Here is a 20,757-nt window from a genome sequence, read left to right on the forward strand (position 1 = left end):
TAGACTGAAGTTGACATACAAAAGAAAAGTAAACTATTTGCCCTGACTCAAGGAGTACATGAAAGTCATTGGTTGCGTTTGAGATCTCCTATAATACCACCAGGTATTACGCCCACTCTTTCCACCCGGTGTCACCGGGGTGCGTTTCTTCAGTCGCACTTTGCTTAGGGAAGTTGTTCAATTACATTACCACATCAAATAAACCTAGCTAACTCAAAAATATTGTCACAACGTTGTCTCAAAGTTGTGGTGGGAAGATTTTTAGATTTTTTTGTATGAATGCTTCATCAAATTTGTGTGATCCAAGTAATGTATTGTTATGTCAATGGATGGCACAATAGGATTGACACAGGCTGGTTTTGGCATTGAACCATAACCATAATTATTGTTTTTTTTTTTTTCGGAGCAGTATTAGAATCATAGCCACTGTGAAGCTTATTGGCTTTCTTTTCGGTAAATTTTTTATACTAGCTAGTGATAGCTACGTGCATAGCAATTGTGATTTAGGGGAGTTAGCCAAGTGAAATAGTGAAGATACGTTACACTCGATTGACTAAATGTGGGCTATTGATAATGTTTGTTGTCACAGTAATTGCGGTTTTCATTCAGACATTACTTATAGCCCCAGTGCATTGCTGCACTGCCATCTTCATCTTTACGCTAGGCCACCCATTCGGGCCTTTCCACAGTTCACTTGCTTTAGCTAACTACATAACCTGCAGTGCTTTAGCCAGCAGGCTAATAACGGGTAAGAACGCCCAATGCAGATCCTACGTGAATAAGCACATAGTTACGCATACTCAGCGCTGTATCCAACGAGGGGTCGGTACGTGAACACACACCGGAACCGGATAGATACAGCCAGTGCAGGGACTGCTGTCTGCGCAGTGACACCGGCGTCTGATAACGTCAGGTCAGGAGGGCTGCACTGCGGATCATAACCGATGTGCTCTGACAGTGCCCAGGCGCAGACAAACAGCAGCTCTGACAGGTGCAGGCAGGATGAAAGTTCCTGGAACAATGCACTAATCCAGCTGCACTGTGTTACGTAATTGCCTCCTTTATTTCCCCTCCATAAAACGCTGCTGTCCTTGCTGTGAACTTCTACAACTTCTGCAGCTTCTGCTACTTCCTGTTTATGGGAAACCTGCAATCAGCTTTGTACTTAGTTGTGCATGGTCTAATGCTTCAACTTTTTCCCCATTTTATCGAGAATAGCAATGTTATTTTTTCACTCACAGTGCACACATTCAGACATAAAATAGGCTACCAGAATACAATTTCCATCATTGCATGTATATAGAAATTTGAGCAATTTGAAAATGAGATATTCATGACTTGCCTAGAGTAAAATGGCGAAGGAAGTTTTCTTAAAAATGAGAAAAAACTGAGAAACGGCCAACTGCTTCACGTTGCAATGTTTCCATGCATCCATGAATGTGAGAAGCTAACAGATGCCTTAGGTGCTCTTTTGTTTTTGACTAGATTCTCTGATCATGATTTTTTGTTTTAACAGAAGTTAATTCGTAATTACATTTTTGGCCCGTTTCATTGCTTTAGCATCATCTGTTAGTTTAAGGAATTGCACTCTCTCCTCTAAAATGTGTGCTGCCAGCTGCTTGTCCTCTCCACTCCGCTCTCCGCCAGCTGAGCTGTCATCGCAGTTGAAGAGTATCCTTCCTGCGAAGTTTCTGCTAACAAACCTCAGCTGGTCGATTGAGCTGAGGAGTCACTTTTGTACAGTTAGGCAGGTAAAAAAAAAAAACACTAACAGGAGCCTGTCCTCCATGGCAAATCTGCTGCCAATTACGCTCAACCTTGTTGGGCAGCTGGCCCTAGGCTGAACTGGAATGACTGCGATGCCGTACTTAACCACGGGAAGCATCACGCAGTGAAAGCCAGATTTTAACAGGAAGAGTCAGCTGGCAGACCTCTGATCTTTATTTACACTTCTTGTGGATCTGTCCATATAGGGAGAACAGGGTAATCTATCCAGATAACTGAAAGATCAGTGCTTCTGTGCAGCACTTGTTAAAGAAACAAGCCATGTTCTTGTGATGATAGAAGTTAATGTCAGGTCCCAGCAGGCCATTGATTATGTAAGTGGTCGAGGGAGAGGAAGTGGATGTTGACAGCTTGTTAGTTCACACTGTCTATGTAAAGGGCACGTGTCCAGCCAGAAACTTGTGCCAACCTGATCAGTCATGGGCAAGATTGAAAATTAAAATGCTAATTAAGACAATGTGCCATAAGTCATGATTAGCTGGGTGCTGGTCAGCTGCCATACCATCCTTTAAAACTTTTACTGTAAGAGTAAACTAAGCTTTCACACAAGAAAGCTTCAGTCTACATCAGAAAAAGAGAATTCATGTCACGTGATCAAGCACAAAATACTGGAGGTGTGGGTTACTTTGTAAAGTCACGCAGAAGCATGAATCATACTTAACTGGAAAGTGACCCATGTTGGGCAGAACAATTATGCCGTCTAAAATGGTGGCAGTCGACATTACCAAAAACTGCCTGATTAGTGCTCTTTACAGGTGGGCACTGAACTAACGACAAAAGCTACCTACTTGCATTCAGTGCTGTTTCCAGCAGTGTCCTTCAACCAATAAAGGTTTCCTTCATGCAACTATGAGTCTGAACTGCATGTCGGCCTTTTGAGGTCACTTCAAAGGGATGGCACGCATTTAATTACTGTTTAAAATTTTTTTATTATTATTCTATTTAGAGTCAAGACCAGCTGGATTCTACAGGAAATAACTGAATAATGACTGCCGCAAACTTAAACCAATTTTATTGTTGTGTTGGTAAAGACCAACCCCTTGGTTGTGAAACTTGTAGACGTGGCTATTCCCGGTAATGAACGCTGGCATCACATTGTACAGCAATAAAGTGAAATAGAAACTTGGGACCTACTGATAACTGGGGATTCCACCTTCCACCTGCGATTACACAATTGCATTAACTTATGCCAAAGAATGTGTCTCCCCCACCCCCCGCCCCAAAAACCACAAATTAACCAATAGGAGACACATACACTGGACAAGGATCCAAAGATAGGCGAATGTAATCCAGCTCAAAATGGGTGTTCACAGTTATGCCAACATAAATGCGCTCACAGCATCACAGTATCTTTGCATCTAATCTCTTGAAAATTGGTAATTGGTTGCTATTTTTCAGTTTATTCAAAGCAACTGCAGTTTGAGTTCAGATCAACTGAATGGTTTGCCTTTCTCAATATTTCATTAAATCACCACAGTGGTTTTCCAAAGCAGGACCAAAGTCCCTGTGCGTAACATCAATGTTGCATGTACTCTTTCACCACAAAAAAGCATTGGCACTATTGCTTTGATTGTAATCTTTTTTCTCTGTTCTCTAGAAGAATTAGATTATTGTTATTATTTGTTTGGTCATTATGGTTTTCTTTAAATGTCATGTTGTTGGAGCCAAAGCTTAGACAGAGACAGGCTTTCTTTTTGGGGGTCTGTGGTCCAGTCATGGCCCAGCTCGTCTCAGTGATAAAGATAACAGGACAGGCACATCATTCATTCATGACTGGCCTTATGAAGATTTATGACCAAACACTCAATATTTCATATGCTACGCACCCCTGATGAATATAAAATTATTGCAGGGGGAAAGGGATAACTTTCCAGCTACGCATCCAGGCTTTGTGTTGAAGATGATTTACCTTTTCATGATATCCTGACTGGGGCCTGTAGTTGGAGCCATGTTGAATGCATTATGTTTAATTAAACCCTGACATTTAAACAATACCTCAGTTCTCTTCTTGTTTTTAGAATGTCTTGCTTTATCTTCATGTCCCTGAATCAAATTTTTATAACTATCTCATATTAGCCTTAGATTTCCAGAGAATAGAAGGCTATTCTATTTATTTTTTAAAAAATCAATGGATGTAAAATAATTAATAGTCATTTATTAATTGTGGGAAATGGATAAATTGATCGAAAGGAGCACCAAACTATGCACCTTGAATCTGATTAATGAAACGATGAACTCAATGATGGGAACGGTAATTTAAAAAGGTGTGCATCATTTCAAACAGCGCAATTCACAGCTCAGATTCACTGCATGAATTGCAGCTTTGCCTGTCGCCTGGATGAGAGGCAGCCTTTCGCCGATGCCGTGTCCTCCCCCATAGGGCAGTTGACAAACCTTCATCAACATGAGCAAATGTTAAGCGCCAGTCGGATCTGTGTTCCTGCAGCGTCGCTTGCCTGGGGAACCAGGACCCTGGCCTCAGATCTCTCCGCCCCGGCCACAGAATGAGGCTCTGTGATGTCATAAGCAGCCGTGGCATATATCTGCTTTGCAAAAAAGAAAAAAAAAAGAGCCATTTATTTGCTGGCTTGTCCTTTTGGCCCCTGCGTCTGCTGCAGAGGGTAATCTAAAAATGAACTGTGATGTCATCACAAGTGGGTGTATGTGAATACCAAGTGTGCCTTGTAGACATGTACTTGTCTGTTGAAGCATGGCTTTTAATAAGCGTGGCTTTTAATATTTACAGGCAGGGATTTGATCGTTATGTACTGGGGGGCTTGTGGATTATGTCTAAGGAGAGGGAGCAGGGATGGGGAATATTGGAAATGCCAGCTTGTGAGGATCGCCATTGAGAACCTGTGCATGACTAATAGAGAGCACTTGGGTAGTTCTGCCCCACGGAGGAGTCCGTGATGTGTTACTTTACCGTAAATAAATTCATTCATTTTTCATCAACCGGGGAAGAAAGTCTAAAAAAAGGCAGATTAATTCATTGCATGACCCCAAAAACACTCCTGCTGTTTGTTTCTTTCCTTTTTCTTTGCCTTCTGGGTTCCCAGCAGATAGGATAAAAGTCTTTCTGCTTTGTTTTGATATCTGTGAGTGGAATTTGTATATATTTTTCATAGCAATGTCACCAAATTTTAATGATGGAAAATGAAAAATTTGGTGGATGTGGTTTGGTGATGGTTCCTCTGGAGTACTGGCAGGGAAGGTTTACATGTATTGCCCAAAAGTGAATGAATGATTCACAGAATACTCAATAAGGTCTTCAAAGATGTCTTAACCCTCATATTAATCCATGGTTAATGTCAGTTGAAATCACAGTGCCGACACTCTGAAAGCAATGTTCTAAAAGCAGTGCTGAATTTCAAAGAGAATGCACTATTGTGGCTGAGCATCAACAAGGTGCAACTGACAGGGTTTGGGTCAATTCAGGATTTTGGTATTTGAAAAAATCTCCAGGATACAGAGTCTGAATTTGAATTATAATTACAATTTAATTCAGTGACATTCAAAGACTTGCTCATTTATAAAACATAAAAATATCTTTTATTTTAATAAAATAAAAGCTTTCAAAAAACATCTTCCAACTATCACACATCACAAACGATGACAATTTAATTTCACATATTACCTTAGATGACAGATGTCAAATACTGTTGTGTAAAATGTCCATTATTAGCTGGGTTTCTTTTTTTCATCTTTTAAGTAATGCATTCTGGGAAATGTATTTTATTAACTCAATTTTAATTAATTATCATATTAATTAATTTACAAACTTATCTTTAAGTATCTACAAGCTGCTGTGCTTTGTAGATAATCTTATTTTAATGGTGTGTGTTAGTCTAAATGTTTCAGTAACATTTTATAGTTCAATATGTCATTCATGACAGAATAAACATTATTTAAAATAACAAGTTAAATAAATTAGGCACTGGAATTTCTTTGAAATAGAATGCAAATTGTAATGAAATGAATTAAATATGTTTCCTGTCACGATTTTAAATTCAATTTCATGGATTAAAATGAAACCTATCCGCAATTCTCAATTCATCTGACGCTGGTAACTAAATTTGGCGTTAGCATGCTCCAGCTCAGGTATTCTCCCAAGATAACTGTCCTACTTCAATATTCCACGTTCTAGGAATTTGGTAGCTGTAACCTCTATCCATTTGTCTCCTGTTTGTAGCTGGTTGGAATATTGCCATTGGCCAAAGGCTGTAATGGTGGGAAGATGTTCATTTTTTTCAGGTCACACAAAATAAATTGGATTACTGTATAAACGGGCATGTGGCATGTCAGAGTGGTATTTATAGTTGTCGCTAGAAGGACTTTTGGAATAGGAGAATGCAAATGTGATTTGTAGCTATTGCCACATCAGGGATTACTGCAACTCTGGTGGTTATGCAAATATCATTGGCTCTTCCAGTCCTCCTCTATCATCTCGCTGCATGGCATAAGACTGCAGGAGACAGTGGGGCAGTCAGAGAGGCAACATGCTGACCAAAAGTATGGGTAAATCATCGACAAGTCTCTGCCAGCTTCTTCTCAGACTGAACTTCAACATCCCATAATGTTATTATTTGGCGTCATGTTGTGCAGGCATGAGAGTTTGTTCCTAGTATGTTCCAAAGTATGCTCTCCCCACCTTCAACATAAAAAAATTTTCAATTCAAACTGAGAACCAGTAGATGACAATTCTTTAGTATGTTAAAAGTTGTTTCAGGAATGCTTCTGACTTAAAGGTTCAGCTTTAATCATTGGTCATCTGAACTTGTTTTCCAAATCAAAAATAGAAGATTGCTCCTCTCCAGACTTAGCTGTGCATGACGGAGAGACCCGTGGGCTGGTAGTTTGGCCTAGCCATCTGCCGTTGTCTGTCTCAAGCACACACACACACGCACACTCACATGCACACTCACTGGCACAGTATGACTCTATCTCTCTCTCAAGCCTGCTGGAAAATGCTGTTCAAAAATGCCCCTGTCTCTTTTTGTCTAACAATGTATTATACTGCTCTCCGTGTCAGTCTGTAAACCGTTGTTTGCTTTGTTGATACAGCTCAGAGGGGACACAGATGTCATGAACAGCTCCACTGTGTAATTGGGGTGGGAGCAGGCTGAGGTTAAAGGCCACTCTTGTTCAGTCTTCCTCACCATTCCAATTTACACCTGTTCCCTACCACTTCTAAAATCACTTAGTTCTCTGATGCAGTATGCTATAAAATATATTCAGGAGTTATAAAGGAGTCTTTGTACAAGCCCACTTGCTGCTCTTCAGTGAGTTTGCAGAATAAATGCTCTTACCTTCTGCCATGTACCGGCAATGTGTATATATGGGTGCAATGTGAGTATGAGCTTTGGATATGATAGTAGAGCTTTATCCCTGAACAGAGACACCAGCAGAGATTTTTGGCTCCATGAAAGTCACATTGGGCTCCATCACCCCAGTTCACCCCATCCCCCGCACAATTACAGCATGATTTTTTGAGGGCCCTGTCAGTCAGTACCCTTGGAATCGTCCAGTGCCCCACCCCAGTGATAAATGACCCAAGGTATTTATGCAATTCTTTGTGCTACCAGTGTGTGTTTATACCTGCACGTATGTGTGCATGGACACACTTGCAGTTTGTCATGTCATTAGTGCATAACGGCATAAACCATCACTTTTATAAAATTTTTATTTAAAAAAAACAGAATCCAGACCCTCCAAGTTAATTTTTATGCCAATGGTATATTTCTAAAAATCGAGGTAGAAAAAGCAGACATTGCTCAGCTTATTTTGATTACAAAGATGACAACAAACTCAAATATGGGCGAGTCAGAACTATCACGCAGAAACAGGATGCAGGTCCAGCTTTTCAGGGCTAAACAATGAGCTGGACAACAAAGAGTTAAAACTAGGTCAGTTTTGACAGGTTCCTCTGTTACACTGTGATAAGTTCCTGTGTCAACAAATGTTTCAACTGTCAAACGCAATTGATTTTATTGTTGTACTCATAACTTCCTGCCTCCCAACCCTATAGCATCAATAAAAGTGTCTGCCTATCAGGTTATGGTTATGGACTGTTTAGACAGGAGTCATAATAATCCAACTGAAATGCATGAAACAAGGGTCTAAATTAGCCTGGCATTAAAAGTGTAGTTGCTTCAAAAACATTTTACAGAAGAAAATTCACTGTAGAATTTTGCAAAACAACAGCTTTGTTGAGATTTCAAAAATCTATTTGTATTTGCTTAGTGTAACAATGTACTGTATAAAGCAAGTGGAGCATAAAATCATGTCAATTTGTGCAAAACAAACTGAACTTCACAAACATTTTCTACTTCCCTTTGATAGTGCCTTACGAAATGTGGGTTTCATGCAGACCCCAGTCACCCCACTATACGATACGCAGGATACGTCCCGTAACTGAATGATAAAATGAATGCCATTTGTCTTCTGACATGATACTGCACGACTCATCAGCCTTGTCTTTGCACTATATTTCTTGACCTGTCTTTGATCTGATCATTCCTTTGAAATTGACGTGATGCTGAATGGAATGGTTCTACTTCACAAAGCACACCACAGGCCTAGTCAAATTCTGTATGTGGAGGATAATACAGTAGAATGATTCTAGTACGATGCCTCACCATGTTTTAGACCATGTCCATATACAACAACTGTCCTTCTGTATATTTTTTAAAATCAGGATATTCTTCACTTTGCCATCACAGCCCATCTGGGTCAGGGAGACTAGGCAATATCAGTTCATCCCTTGTTTGTAAAGATTTGTGATCAACTCATAGTGGCAATGCTTACCAAAGGCTCCAATCTAGGTTGTTTTTTTTTGCCTGAGAGCCCTCCACTTGGTACACCAAACTTATGAAAGGGTGAAATGCAACAAACCTACAAATGCAGTGAAGACAACCCATAAAAACTACAAGCAAGTCTCTCACAATGCCACATAGCTTTCTCAAGAGAAGACTGAACAGCAGAACGAAAAAAGATTTCTGTTCCTTCCATTCAGTGTTTGATCTCAGACAAGCTGGGTGAAGTTCACTGAGAATTCCCATGACTATCACCCTGGGACTACACTTCCCATGAAACCTCCAGAGGTATTCCTGCCAAACCTTCCCCCACCGTCCTCATGTGGTGCTCTTATACCTTGAGGGCCTCGTGCACGCCCACGGCAGAGAGTCGGCGGTTGATGTTGCGGTAGCGGCATCGCAGCAGGTCCTTGTAAGTGGAGCGCAGGTCTCGGTTAAAGAAGGCGTAGATGAAGGGATTCATGAGGGAATTAGCGTAGCCAAGCCACAGCAAAATGCGCTCCAGCCAGATGGGCACGCAGCTGCACTCCACCCCGCAGATGAAGGGCCGGGCGGTGGACAGGATGAAGAAGGGCAGCCAGCAGATGGAGAAAACGCCCACGATCACCCCCAGCGTGGTGGCCGCCTTCTGCTCCCGCTTGAAGATGGAAATGTTGCGGCGCTCACGGCTCAGCAGCCGCGACAGGGCGGCGCACTCCTCGGCCATGCCCGGCTGCTTCAGGCCCTGCATCTTCAGGGTCTCGCTGGCCACCGTGTCCAGGTGCTCGCGGCGGGAGAAGTCGGCGAATCGGTGCTTGGCGCCGCTCTTGCGGGCGGCCCGAAAGATCTTGTAGTACATGATGAGCATGACGGCCATGGGGATGTAAAAGGCTACAGCGGTGGAGTAGATGGTGTAGCTGATGTCCTGGCTGATCAGGCACAGCCCGGCGGTGTTCACATTCTTGGCCCAGCCGCAGAACGGGGGCAGGGTGATGGAGGCGGACGCCAGCCACACGCCCAGAATCATCTTGGCCATCAGCTGCCCGTTCTGTCGAGCTGGGTAGGTCAGAGGTCTCGTGATGCCCAGGTATCTGTGAGGAAAAAATTCAGACAAGACGGCTCAAATTTTGCACGCCTACTCACTGGCACTGACACCCTGTGGAACAGCCAATTAGTTTTGAGTACCAAAGAACACTTAGCTGTGAAATCTAGAACACTTTTCCACTTCAACATCTATTCATCCATTAACTCAAGGTTAACCTCAGCAGGATCATCCCTGGATAGCCTGAGAATTAATGGTTTGAGGGAGATGTCAGTTTTCATTAAACATTGCAGTCAGCATACTGGTGACCAGGGATGGTTGTAGCCAAAAACAATGTACCATATTCGTTCTGTTCTGGTTCTCAGGGGAGGCCCATGCATCTCATCGTTATGTAATAGAAACCACAATTTTTAAAGAATTCTAGTTTAATGTCTTCAGTACCTCAATAGTCGACTGAATCCCGTCTCAGAATGTTTTTTGAACAAAGATCCAGTTTTATTCATAGATTATACTACTGGGACGACTCGCCCACAAAAATAATCAAGATAATTGGAGAAAAACCCATCAGTACTATGCTTCCTGGAATACCCTCAATGGTTGCGAAAAAAGTAATGTTTGAATCTTTGTTTGGTTAATGAGGTAATTGTTGCCACCTAATAAAACACAGTATGCCTTTATTGCCTTACTGCTTGTAATTAAGGAAAGGGCCCAAATAAAATGTATTACAAATAAAAAGATAGGAAAAAAGCATTTACCTTTATTTACACATCTTTATGTTTTGAGACAATTAACAGGCTATGTATTTTTATTTATTTATTTCATGAAATTGTGCTTCCAACAATGTAAATGGAATTGTTTTGTTGCTGTCTTTCTGAGAAAATTTGCCAGGGCATTTCTGTTTGGTAACACTGCAGTAGTAGTGATAGAAGTGAAAGGGAAATTCCTCAATGTATAACAATTGGTTTTAAACCTCCTGCATCACGTGACTTCCTTTCTGCTTCTACATCTGCAATTGCAAGAAATGCTTATCTGAGAAATGCTTAGCCTTTATAACAGGTTACGCCTTAAGAAGATAACCCAAAACAAATAAAGACTCTAATTAAAATCTCCAAATTCCACCTTGAACAGAAACAAAGGAGAGACTGAAAAAGGCTAAGATGGAAAAAAACACAGTCAAGGAACTACAAACCAAAAGAAGAAAATGCTTCTTCTTAATTCATCCAAGGACAAACTTATCTTATGACTTAGCTTAGTCAACATAAATCCTTCACCTGGCAGGGAATTGAGATGTTGGCTCTTTTTAGCTGATGGCATGATAGAGTTGGGCTGAATTATGGTAAAGCTGGGCTTATGAAAGGTCTGACAATATTCTTTCAAGTCAGTTTAAGTTTTCAAAAACAGATAAAGATGTTTGTAAATAATAATCAGTAAGTCCAACCAGTAGTGAAATTTTCAGTCAAAGAATATCACTACCATAGTGTAATGTCAATTGCAATACTCCGGGCTCCAATTTTAACTGGTGCCACCTCTAAAATGTAAGGTTCAAATACACTGTGAATTGAAACTCCAAAGCGGAATTTGCTACCGTTGTAAGGTGTGGCTACACTGAGCTTTCATAATCTAAATATAATTTGTGCTCTGGTGTTCCGTCAGAGATGCAATAAAGATAGTGAGATAGTGGACGCCAGAAAAACCTCATTTATTTATAGATAAGGCCTTTAACATGTCTTTAATTGCTCTGGGAGTTCTCTTTGATGTATGGGAAGAGCTGGTGATCAGGCTAGGGTGAACAGGCGACATTATAATGATGGAATATTGTATGGACCATGCGCAAATAATGAAACTGTAAATCATACCCTTCCTCTCATATATGTCCTGATGATCGAAAAACAAGGTATCCCGCAGTTTTTAGAGATGCACAGGTATTTACATTAAAGGGTATAGTGTTTTCTAAAATTAAATGGAAAAATAATTCTGTGAAGTGGAAAGATTTTAGATTAATGGTTTTCAAGTAAACCTCAGTAAAGAGACCCTAGTTTCATTTCAGAGCTATCTTTCTCTTGGAGAGCACCTTTTTTTGTTAGTGTATGTTAGCGCTAACGGAGCTACAGTTCCTCCCATGACTTTTTGTAGGTTGATAAAGCACAGTAAAGTGGACTCTTACTTGGGAAAGCAAACAATCTGGCGTGCAGGTAGCTTCATTTTCAAGAGCACCACTCAGCATTTTATATTTACACATTCTTAAACATTTAAGGAGCTGCAGGGTGGACTGTGTGCTTTTGGATTAGAGCGATGGCACTAAATTGGAACGTCCTCTCACCCCCTCCCAAAACAAACCAGGTCCAATGCGGCATGCAATCAAGCTTTTCAATGAATTCTTTTTTTCAGCTGTAAAAGGGTGGAATAAAATTTTTTTTAAAACACACGCAGAAGATAACCATGTCCACCTGCCTGGATGTACATGTCTTTTATTCTCTCTGGGCCTAAAACTCGGCTACAGAGGGTGGGTGGTGATTTATCTCATACAGAGTCCAAGCAAGAATAACCTCATGTGCCTCATGGGAAATTCTCTGGTGTATGAACTGTGGGAAACATCAAATCCCCAATGACCTGCTAAAGTCTTCTTGAACCAGTTCACTGCCTTGTCTGCTGGTCAGATGACCTTTTTCTTTTTCAAAGTTGGAATGAGGCAGCAGATATTCAACAAGGCCGCTCTCCGGTTCGGTATACGAACTGTGCACAAGTTTGGCAGTCTAGAGGTTTACTTGTCCATCTTTCACCGTAGTTAATAATAATTGTGCTTAATGCATTTTTTGTGTGTCCCTTGACGGCCCACTCCTCATATGACATTATTGGACCTGTAGCCTCTGGGGCCACATTAAGGATGGGAATGCTTTATAGCATGGACAGGCATCCACATAGTAGCATACAGCAACTGTTTCACAACTTTCCACTACCCACTTCATGAGTTATTACAGCTTTCGTTACTTTCCATTTTATTAAATTAATGTGTTTATGTGTCCTCTCGTGACCCACCCCTACCCCTCCCTCCCACGTCCCACTGTTTGAGAACAACTGCATTACGTCATACAGTGAATGATGATACTCAGCATTCTGTAGTTCAGCTGTGTTACTCTGATACCATGAAGAGGCGCCGGGTTGTATTACCATAGCTCTACATTCTCCTCATACAGAGCAGTCTTCATTTTCATATCATTGGCTGATGCTTTTAGCATGTGGAAACATGCATTGTAGGTGCTCGTAAGGTGAGACACATATGTCACTTTGACTTTGTTCTCAGGTTTCATAATGGATTCAGCATCCGAATGTATATTTCATCCATTAATGTGTATGCTGCAATCACTTGAACAAGCAACAAATAACAGACATAAAATGTATATTTCTAATTTATATATATATTTAAAATATAACTGTGCCAGATAAACTTTTTCTTAGATTCCCCCTGTTGTACGTTCTGTTTTTGTTTTTCAGCTTTAAACCATTGTTGATTATCCTCCATCTCAGATACATGGGAGGAAATGATTATTAGATTAAATTAATTAGTTATTGTCTGCGGTTTCATAATTGTCTCAATGAATATCCCCAAATCTCATTATGTAGTGCTGCACTGCTGTAATGCTGTACGTTTTGTACCGTACATGAAGAATATAAAATAAATCACTCAAAAAAAAAAAAGGCTCCACGTATTCCAAATGCCACTTAAGCTGCTAAATGGTAACTGAAGCTTTAATATGTCTTCCTGGTGTGTGCTTAGGTACAGAACAAACTTTGCTTTTAGAGAACAGTGGCATTTATAGGCACTGAGTATATACATTTTCGCAGAACATTTTTGAATCAACTAGACAGGCAGATGGGCTTTTGAGTTTACATTAAGAGGTCATGGACCTGACTGTGGGGAGGGGGACCAATCAGAACTCAGCTCCAGATATGAGGGTATGTGGTGAACTGAAGGAAGTATGATAAAACTTTTCTTATCTCTAATATTCAGCCCCATGGTGCCATAAAGCGGTACAGGTTTATCAGCCAACCCTGTATTCTTTTAAAAACTTCTTCCTTGTTTCCTGTACTCATCCACCATGTGTAACTCCTTCCTCAAGCATGCTGAAATGAAGTGAAAAGGTGTTGCCTGAGCTCATATTTAAATATCATATTTAATCAAATTTCAGGATACCAAGGGAAGAGTGCAATCACTACACTGCAGTTTGTGGGTCAATGGGCTCAAACAGGTACAAATCCACAGTAACCCTCCTATGTACTGTAAAAAAACAAAACAAAAGGAAAAAAAAAACACTCTGGGTGTGCAGGCCTTCATTTGTCACTCTTATTCAACTTTCCAAAATTACTCAGTCTGTATGTCGAAAAAAAACTGGATCCTTATGACATCATTGTGTTACACATATCATTGCATATGTTAAGTGCCACCTAAACATCTCTTGCTAATTACCCTGTCCCACCCTTGCTTATTTCAGTGTAAGGTACACCTGGAGTTCTGGCTTTCTACATATGCAGCTGGTTGACACGTGGTTGCCATTGCTTGAAGAAAGACCCTAGAATATGTGGTGCACAATGCAGCAATTTGGAAACCATGTGATGTGTTCTGACAGGATTCTGTTTGTACATCGCATGCCCCCCTTTCGCCTTCAAATAATTTAAGAAATTTATGTTTCATAGAAACAAGGAGAAATTTTCACAGCTGTAGACATGCAAAATCAGTTCTTTTACTGCTGTCGTTGCCTGTTCTTTTTTCTTCTAAGACAGACTGTTAGAATGCCTCATTTGTGACCTTAATTTTGACAACAGGTCACAGTTGTCATGGTGACTAACCTCTAAATCTGAAATAGTTCCTTATTTTTCCACTTCTCATTTCCTCTCATCAAACTGCTATGGTAACAGAAAACCGTAGTGACACTCTTATTAATTTTGTTTCAAGACAGCATGCAAGTTCCCCGATTAGTGACCATTTTATGCCATTTTAGAATAGGCGGAAAGGAAAGGGCAACATGAAGTAATCTGGGGCTTTTAAAAAGCCATTTGGAAAACCGCAGATCTGGGGCTTTTAAAAATCCATTTGGAAATATGAGATCTGAAATAAAGGCAGCATTTGACAAGGTGACAAGGAAAGTGCTGGCTTTGCTTAAAGTCTCTACTTCCTTTCTTCTCTTCCTTTAATGAAAGTGACCTCCTACCACTGGCCAACAATACTTTTTTTCACTGGTGAAAATGGAAAATGACAAAAAGGACAGTAGCGGTTTTGTTCTGTCTCTATCACGCACAATCAGATATTGTGAAGCCATTTCTGCTATACTTGTTAATTTTGAATGGCTATTACTGACAGCAGCCTTAAAGGCATAAACAAGATTTATTATTGTACAACACCCAAATGACACCCCAATTTTGAAATGTTTCCAGGACTTATGAAGTTAACATACAGTAGCATAAATCTGGGTTCTTCTCTCTTTCATCCTTTATACAATTTGGATTATATGCATGACCTGGTATAGTTTTCGACCCCCCATCCTTTCTTTCTTATTTACAAATAAAAACTAACCTCCCCTCAGCTACTACAACAATAACACAGTAGTATAACGATAAAAGTATGGCACAAGGCGCTTTAAGTTAATAAGGAAATGGGAAAGATTCCTCAGGCCAGCAGACAGGGTTTAGTGAGATGGTGTTTGTTTTATGGTAATAAAATCATACAGGACCACATGTGGTGGCCCTGTGATGCCACTGGATCCGGCCTTCTGTATTATTCATTATAAGCTACAAAAGCTGACTAAAAAGTGACTGAAAAAGAAAAAAAGGCAGCTCTTTTTATTGAACATATGAGATGTCTCTTATGGTACATCATCTAACAAAAAAGTAACCCTGGAGGTTTTAGAAGCTCAGGTTTTACTTTTAGACCTCTTTAGCTTCCATGCACTTCCTTTTATCCTGAAACACTTAACGAGTGCTGCCCAAGGCACATAATCTAAACCTCTCACTCTGAAACTCTTCCAGTAAATAAGGATTCTTTTTTTATCAACTGGTGAGTTTTATTGATCTGCCGCAGACCAGTATTACATTGGCTAGACACTTCCCTGGAAGCAAAACCTGAACAGTGAAACATTGACAGCTTACCTATGGCTTGTCAGTGCAGGTCTATTGAAATGCCCAAATATGCCCAAATACAAATATTCACTCTTCACTCAAGTGAAATCAGGCCTTGAATGTGCTTACAGTAATGATAAAATTTATGTTACTCTCGGTGTCTGTATGATTTATGTGGCACTGTTTGGAGAGGTCACAGAAAAAGCCAGTGTGTGTCTGATAGGAGATTCCCTGGAAGCAGTGTGCTTTTAACCTTCTGTATGAGGTGTCAGAAATCTGCATTTCTGATTTGCATCGAATGGGCAGCTTTACCAACACCTCTGCATCAAATCATGCAAGTCTGATATTGATGTCATAGAGTACTTGCTGCTCATATTGGGTTTTCTGTCATTTAGAGGGTTGTTAACTATAATGGCCTTTACCCCTCTATACATTGATAGTGTTGATATGACACAATAAACAGACACTTCTCATCGGTAGGCATCGAACCATGTCACAATTTGCAATGAGAGGAAAATATTAAAGTATCACAGGTACTATGGGCAACTGAAGCTGATATCAGAAGGCTAACACTAACGCTAACCCCTTCTCCCATCTGTAATTTAAATCTTAAGTTTTTGGATATAAAGCCATAATTTAATTCCATACTGATCATTTATCCCGTTTACCCTCATTTGCCTTCTCTGTCAATCTATTCAAAATGAATGAAGCAGGACTTAAACAGCATAAAATGAATGGCCTGAAACACCTGTAATTGTTCATCTGGCATGTAGCACACCTTTGACCTCATTAGACGTCTTGGAAAACTTTTTCCGGAGAGCTGTACTGGCAAGAAACCAAATGCACTGGATGAATGCATGCATTTTAGCTGCAGGTCTCCCTGGCAATGACTCAGTGGCATGATAGTGCTTACACGAGAGCATGGTTCAATGGGTGCTTTTAAATGAAGAGGGAAATATCGACTGTGAAGTGAATGAAAACGGGCATGCATGTGCAAGCAACATGCAAATATAATCTCCTCGCTTTTCATATTTGGTGATTTGGCCTAATTTGGTAAATGCTCATAGGAACTATACAGTTCTGTGTGGAATGTTTGCTTGTTGGAAAGTTTAGCTCAGCACCGAATCTCTGTTTAATATGTCAAAGGCAGCAAGAAGATGAGCATTTATACGACACATGTATCACACCTACATGAGACAGCAGAAGACAGGCTGAAATTTTACTGCCAAGGATTGAAGGTTTCTCAGGGATTTAGAATGTAGACCGTGATCTCAGATGTATTCTGGCAGTGTAATATGTGCAATATGTTTTAAAAGGCTGTTGAAAGATCAGTGTCAAACTGAAGTTTTGTAGTCCACCTCTCTAAAATAAACCACAGGTTATTATTTATGAAGCCAAGATATACAAAGCAACCCTTCTCAATGGACAGCATTGTATATCTTGCCCCATACACAGAATCTTCTTAGTCCTCGTCTATATTTAAATAACTTTATATTAGTTATAGGCTATAACTAAGTCTTAAACAAGCATACGACTCTCCAATCTGCATCGATGTTGGAAGTGTTTCTTAAAGGTTAATGATTGACATTAAACTGGTCAATTTAGGTCAATGATCTTTACGTGCCACTTATTGTAGGCTAAACGTATTTTTGTTTAAATGCAATAAAGCTAAACCCTTGATGAATTTATTAAATACATCTGTTTCCTTCGCCAGAGGAATGTGACGCAATATCTGTTCAAGAACAGAAAAGATCAGCAAAATGACCTTGTTATGGCGTAACTTATGGTTACAGCTTTTTCGTCCTTGTGTGTCAAGTGGTTTATATGAGTATAAGAAACGGTTATAGACCCAGTAAAAACATCATGGCCTGCTGTGTTTACAGGTTCAGATTTAAATACCACTCAGCTTTAATGCCTTAACTCTCTAGATTCTCTTTTCTAGTTAGCCGGTTTTTATTTTTTTATTTATTTTTTTTATTTTTACAAATTGATTACTTACTGGCACTTGTATGTCCTACTATATTAGCAAAATTCTCATTGTACTTCCTCCATTCTCCTATACATAGCCTTTCTCAAGAGCGCTTTTACTGACTTTTCGCTGGCCAGTGCTAGAGAGCAGGGCCGCTCTCAGGGCATGACTGTCAATCATCCATGCCCAAACACACTGCATGCTTCAGTTAGGATGAACCAATCCTTCAGCCTCAAATAGCACATCAGTGCACACATTAATCACATGTTTTGAGGCTGAAGGTACAAACTGTTCCAGATTAATTATATACATGCATTGAGATTCCGTGTTTGCATGTTGTGGAGATCGCAGCTCTTGATAGGCTACAAGTATCTATGGAGCATGATTTTCATCTATAGCTGTCGTAACCTAAACCAAACATACGCAGCTTCCAGTCTAATCTTGCCAATTTCCAGGAATCCTGTACCCTTATCCTTGGCTTTCCGTATATCCGTTCTAGTTTTATGTGAAATTCTGTTCCAGGCATGAGTCAGTTTGGAGCCATTATCAATAGTTGGTCACTTTGTGCCAGCTCAGCTTCTCTCCGATTATGATAGTCAGGACAATGTCAAGATTACGGAGAGGGAAGGGGCCTTGAGCCCCTAAAGACTGACTTGATCCTCCCTCCTACCCTATTGGTTTACACCATGCAAAACACAAAGATTTATCCAGATATCCACCAAATGATCTGCCTCCAGGAAAGTGACATTACTGCAATTCAAATTGTCTTTCCCTTTGGGAAATGTGTTCCTTTTCCCTTTTATGTGACGGCAGGCTGTATCTCTGAAATAGGCTTTTCATCTGGTTTCTTTCACGCTTTCTAATGAGTTTTCTAATGAGAAAAAATAACAAAAACAACTACAGCTTTCAGTCCCAGAACAGAAGCGGTTAAGGTAATTATCCCTGTTTCATTTAACAAAGGGCCAGAAGGTCAGAACAGGGTCTTTCTGTGTGCATTAAAAACTTGAAATGCTACTGTGAGTAAACCCTAAATATAGATAAAGATCACCCAACCCAGTTCATCAGCAGCCAGGCCTCATGAGTGAACAGGTAAATTCCTTATTTAGAATGGGATTACGACGAGTGGAGCAATAACTGCAAAACTATAAAGCATCTGGGCTTAGTTGACAGAGCTTTAGAAGTCACTCTGTGCAAGAGAATTTCAAAATGACTTGCTGTATTGATTCAACTCAACATAAAATCCTGTCATCTCACATTTGCACCTTCTCTAAATTATATCAACTTTGAAGAAAATATTTGCTGAATCCCAAATCCAGATTTAAAAAAAAATGTATTAGTTCTCTCCTCTTTTTCCAACTCTTAGATAATTGGGATCCTTATATATTCCATACAACAGAACTACTTTGTTCATTGTGGCTGATTGTGTGGAGAAACATGGCTTGAAGTCTGTGGAGGGAAGCCAGAGAATTATGAAAAAAATGTGGGAAAAGATGGACAGTAAAATCGCAGCGGTGATCCACCAATTAAGTGTTGAATCTCCCCCAGAAGGCAAAGTGAAGCAGCCAGTTCTATACGTCTGAAGTTAAAAAATGAAAGGCTGATTGCTGATAACCTGACCAAGTACCAGGTCGCCTCCTCACCCTTCTGTGATGTTAATGTAGAGGCTTGAAAATTGATGAAGATGAAGATTCTTGGCCATGACGCCAAATGAAACTTCCACAAGAGTCATTCCGCTCATTTATGCGTTTGACCCACCCATTTATTTTATATCCTCTCTCCATTAATTACACAGGGCTGGAGACTCATCCAAGAGTACAGTAATTGGCGATTAAAAGATACATCTCAGACGTTCAGCACAGAGCCATGACACACCTCAGCCGGAAGGGCTGAACTGGAGGCTTTTCGTTTCTCTGTTGCCTCCTCAGCATTGATTCAGTGACAGAACATCTTTGTCTTTGAAAGCCTTTCGTGGGGACAGATCTGAGGCAGAAAGTTGTCCATTTTGAGAAAGCAAGCTTTTTAAATACGTAATTTGTTCTTTTTAATCTTTCTTTTTTGGGCACATTAGATTGAACAAATCCGTGCTGGAAGAACGCCTATCCTGTAGACTGGAAATGGAGGAGAGGATTGTGGTGTTCATCTGTTTTTGCTGGTTAAGGGATTAAAGGAGCAGCCTCCCCATGTCATTACATTAATTTGCTCTTTATGGAGGAGGAGGGAGGGGGGGGTTGTGATGGAGTCATTCTATACTTTGTAGAAACCAGGCTCTGTTCCCCGAGAAGTTATAGTTAAGACACTATGATTCCATAGCTATGGCCTTCCCCATGTGAACCCATTCCCTAAATCCCGTAGGGAACACAAACAAGAACAGGGCACCACTCCACATACCTGAGACATGTGCTGGGACATTAAAGTGCAAAATGACACGATGCAAACATTTTTCCAGTCATCTTGCTATACGATAGCAGTGGAGGGTAGGAAGACGGTAGAAGAGTAAGCAAACACATCACCATGCATCACAGATCAAAATCAGGGAGACGGACCCATTTAAAGCCTTGTAATTAAGCCACAGGGCTGTGAAAGAAACATTTTGCCAACAAACCGTATCCGCTGCCTCTATCCCCAAAATAACTCCGGGTAAGATGACCTAATTTTCCTATGAAAATTCAAAATGCCTGTATCTCAATTCCTAAATATTATACTTCCCCTTGACACTATCCAAAAATGTTTGCATGGAGGCAGAATGCAACTATAAAAGAAAGTATTCCTTTCCCCTTCTCATCACTGAATTATTCATTTCTGGCTTTTTAAATATTTACTATTCGAAACCGCACCCTCAACGGGACAGAGGCCCGCACTGGCCGCTATAAAAACCAAACTTTTTAAGAATTTAGTATGACGAACCGGGAAGGAAACTTTCCAATGCAGCTACTCAAACCACTTCATTTTGCAAACATTCCCAATGCAAAAGAAGCCTGTAGGTTCGCGAAAAGCCGAGTTTAACAGTCTTGATCGTATTCCCAACTCTTGTACAATTGTGCGTGTCTCTTTCATCT

General features: G+C 40.3%; 1 protein-coding gene across 2 annotated transcripts in view; it reads right to left on the bottom strand.

Annotated features, from left to right (window-relative positions):
* Nucleotides 1-20,757, bottom strand: part of htr7c (5-hydroxytryptamine (serotonin) receptor 7c) — a 31,858-nt gene that overhangs the window by 4,178 nt on the left and 6,923 nt on the right. The window contains exons 2-3 of one of the 2 annotated variants that reach the window (XM_064347453.1): nt 8,938-9,670; nt 4,180-4,328 (exon numbers count right to left, since the gene is read on the bottom strand). In XM_064347453.1, coding sequence (XP_064203523.1) covers nt 4,185-4,328; nt 8,938-9,670 — 877 coding nt within the window. In that variant the 3' untranslated portion in view covers nt 4,180-4,184. Of the gene's footprint in view, nt 1-2,829; nt 4,329-8,937; nt 9,671-20,757 lie in introns of those variants that run through there. The other variant, XM_064347452.1, reaches the window with a different exon arrangement.

This window comes from Anguilla rostrata, chromosome 8 (genome assembly GCF_018555375.3).
Source record: "Anguilla rostrata isolate EN2019 chromosome 8, ASM1855537v3, whole genome shotgun sequence".
Lineage (NCBI taxonomy): Eukaryota > Metazoa > Chordata > Actinopteri > Anguilliformes > Anguillidae > Anguilla > Anguilla rostrata.